Here is a 3,480-nt window from a genome sequence, read left to right on the forward strand (position 1 = left end):
GGGGAAAGGAGAAGGCACCAGACCGTGTCCGTCGCTGGCGCGGCGGGGCGGGCGGCCCGGCCAGGCCCTTGCTGCGCGGGGAGGCTTTTACAACCAGGGCACAGGGTCAACACCAAGGCCTTGCTGAATCCTGGAGAAGCTCCAGAGGAAAAGGAAAAACACAAGACTGATCTTTCATTTTGTATTCCTGTAATATATTTCAGCCCAGAAAGGCTTGCTGGACCAGAAGATGAACAAAATATTATTAAATATATATATCACTGCTCAAAAAATGAAGATAATTCACAAGTCTGCCTTGCAACAATGTTCTGTTGTTGAGGAGTTATTTTTATTGTAAAAAGAAATGTATGGCCCGCTCAAACAGGAGCACAATGTCCCCAAATGGGCRGATTGAGCACAGGAGCAACTTCAGCACTAAGAAACGTGTTCCCTCCTATTCACAGGAACAGAGACACTCTGCAGTCTGCTTTTCCTGCAGAAAGAAGCATAGGGCTTTTTTGGTTGTTAGGCAGATTATAAAATAATTGCTTGCCTTTTGAACTGCAATCATCACCTCCAAATCCAAATCTTTCTTTTTTGAGCTATAATCACAACCTCGGCACCAGAGCTCCAAAGCTGTTTCCTCTGCTCTCTCCGCCTGCCCTTGCCCTTGAAAACCAGTCAGACCAAAAACACAAGCAAGAACATTCAAAATACATCCCTTGCACCTCACCTAAGAGTGCATCGCTCAGCTGAAGGTCTAGAGTCCAGTTCCACCCAAAATACAAGCTGCCACGGAAGCAGACATGAAAACATTATCATCTATCTCCAAACACCCGACAACAGCAGGATCCCCTGACAACTAGTCATTACCAGGCWTTTTCGCTCTTTTTAATCAATAAATGGCATCAGACTGCATCTACATAAGCAGTTTGGAACAACTGGAACAGATCAAAAGACACCTGTTGGTTCCTACATCTACGCTATAAGATGCTCAGGATTTATTTAAACTTAGTTCAGTTCCCSGAATCAGACTCTACCAAAAGGATTCAAAGGTGCCAAAATGACCCATGATTCCGATCCCCCTGCCCTAGGTCCCAATGTCCTACGAGGGGTTACASGGCGTTCGGTGCAAGGAAGGGGGTGTGATGGTCCCGTTTCCTGTGAAAGGAGCCTGGTCTGCACAGACCAAAACCACCCTGGAAATCAAGGCAGCGGGTCTGGGAAACAGGAGCAATGGGGTGAGCTGCTCCAAAACTGACCCCGCTCCGAAACACCAACAGAGGCAGAGCTCTGCACTCGCTGGCAGCACACACACTCCCCGCCTCGACTTCCAACCTCTAATCGATCCTCTGAGATTGCCCATCACAAAATGCAGGATGACGTCCATGGAGCAAGTGGATGGGCTTATCCCTGGACACAGAGCAAATCTTTCTTCCACCCTTAAAAGCAAAGCACAACATTATCACAGAGGATGCACAAAGCAAACACCCTTTGCTCTTACTCCATCAGTAAGTGATCTAGCTGATTAGCTTCTTGTCACTGACAACTTTGCTTAAGGCATTGGCTGATGATTTAACTGTGGTTTGRCAACCCAAAAGCTTTTTTGGTAATAAAATTTGGGGGTGGAGGAGTCCAAGCAGTACCCTGATTTTTATCAGATGTGTATGAGAATCCCAGCGGAGAAGCTGAAGAGAACTGCAAGAGGAAAGAGGGCTTTGCAGAGCCCTCTTCGCAAGTCTGCGATACGGGGGAAATAAATGGCATTTTGCAAGCATGTGACAGAAATGTTTTAAAATCATTATAGCAAGTATGGCAAAGCATCATGTGTACAACCATAGAAAAGATGCTGGTCCCGAATTCCCTCTGTGTTAGCATATTGCCCAGTACACAGTCGATTCTCTGGGAGGGCAATCAATCACACACTTAGGTAGATAAGACCATCCTGAAGTAATGCAGCACACCAGAAAAATAAAACAGCTATCACATATTATTTTTGTTTCTTCTAAAAATTATGGGCATAAGGCTGCTTCTTTTAATTTTTTCCTTCTCTTTTGCTTTAGAAGAAAACAAACGAACAAAAAAAAATCCCACCCACATGCCACACGACTTCATAAATTCTTTATTTAGATTCTCTAAAATTAATTTTCTCAATGCCTGTGGAGATACCACGTTTGATAATAAAAGATTTTCAGTACTTAACATCTAATTATAATATATAAGCTATTATCTGGTTTCTGCCCTTACCACCAGCACAAATATACAAGTGCAACTGGTGTCCTTTACTGTTGGCAAACAAAGAAACAAAAATATCTCTGGGTGAGTTAAAAAGAAACGTCCTGAGGTACTGCTGATGTTTCTAAGYAGTGAAAGGCAGTAATTTTTATTACAATTTTTGCATTTGCTGAGTATGCTTTCCTGTGTAACCCCATAAAAATAGGAATTCAYTACCAACATAGCGGAAAATGCACAGGGTCTCAGAACAGTTCCTACAGAGATTCCAGTAAGGAAATGGTTSTATCAGTTTGGACTCATTTGGAGCCTGACACAGCGTGGGAGCAGCTTCCAGCAGAATGAAGCCCTCCCTAGACTAACACTGCACAGTAACGTGCCCAGACCTCCTGGTTTGTCTGTGAGCTCCTGGAGCTCTGCACGGCTCTGCGCAGAAGCACATTCCTTCCTACAACCTTCCTCTCCCAAGTCCCAGGTAGCTTTGCTATTTGGGTAGCTCTAATCTCCCATCTGCTCGAACCCTACAAATTCCATCAGTTTCTGCCATCCTGAAGAAGGAATCAGAACAAATCCCGAACTCGATATGCAGTGTGGTCCTACAAACCCCAGCAACTACCCTTCCTACAGAAACTTCTTTTCACGTCTCCCCCCTCAAAGGCAGCACTTCAGCAACACCTATAGGAAATCTGGAGAGGAGAGAGCAACGCATTTCCCAGCTGTTCCCGCTCTCCGCAGCCCTCTCGCTCAYGTGCAGGAGAATTTCTCACATCTCCATCATCGTGCAGGTTTCCAGAGGCAGGTTTGAGGCCTGCCAGTGACTGCTCCATCCTCCCGCTGCAACGGGGTTTTGCAGGCGCATACGTGCACGTGGGGACAGGGAGGACATCTCTGCAGAGTCTTGTTTGCCCTTCAAAGCTCCCCTTCCAGAACACGTGCAGAGCAGCGACTTGCGGCGCTGTGATTTTCAGCACACCTTCCCAACAGGAATACTACTAGTTACGGAGCAGGAAGGGAACTTAACCTCACACTAGCAGTATGGACACAGAGCAGAAGACAACCATTTACCACATCACGGGCAAGCAGTGAAAAGCAAACCTCTAAGCACATCCCATCTCTCCTCACCCTTCTCCCTGTCTCTGTTGCTGCTGTTATYTAGTATTGGTGACAGGTCTCCCCAGCAGATTTCAGTGCCAAAGTGTAATTACACGGTATCTATGAAAGGTGCTCTTGTTACAGTAATGCGGGTAGCTCCTGCCCCAGCCACCAACT

At 46.0% G+C, this 3,480-nt stretch overlaps 1 protein-coding gene across 1 annotated transcript in view; it reads right to left on the bottom strand.

Annotated features, from left to right (window-relative positions):
* Nucleotides 1–3,038, bottom strand: part of PDE7A (phosphodiesterase 7A) — a 41,545-nt gene extending 38,507 nt beyond the window's left edge. The window contains exon 1 of the mRNA XM_026036282.1: nucleotides 2,979–3,038. Within this exon, the coding sequence (XP_025892067.1) occupies nucleotides 2,979–3,038 (60 nt within the window). The remainder of the gene's footprint in view (nucleotides 1–2,978) is intronic.
* Between the last annotated feature and the right edge of the window lie 442 nt (nucleotides 3,039–3,480).

The sequence above is a fragment of the Nothoprocta perdicaria genome, unplaced genomic scaffold (genome assembly GCF_003342845.1).
Source record: "Nothoprocta perdicaria isolate Ctin4 unplaced genomic scaffold, notPer1 scaffold_175, whole genome shotgun sequence".
NCBI lineage: Eukaryota > Metazoa > Chordata > Aves > Tinamiformes > Tinamidae > Nothoprocta > Nothoprocta perdicaria.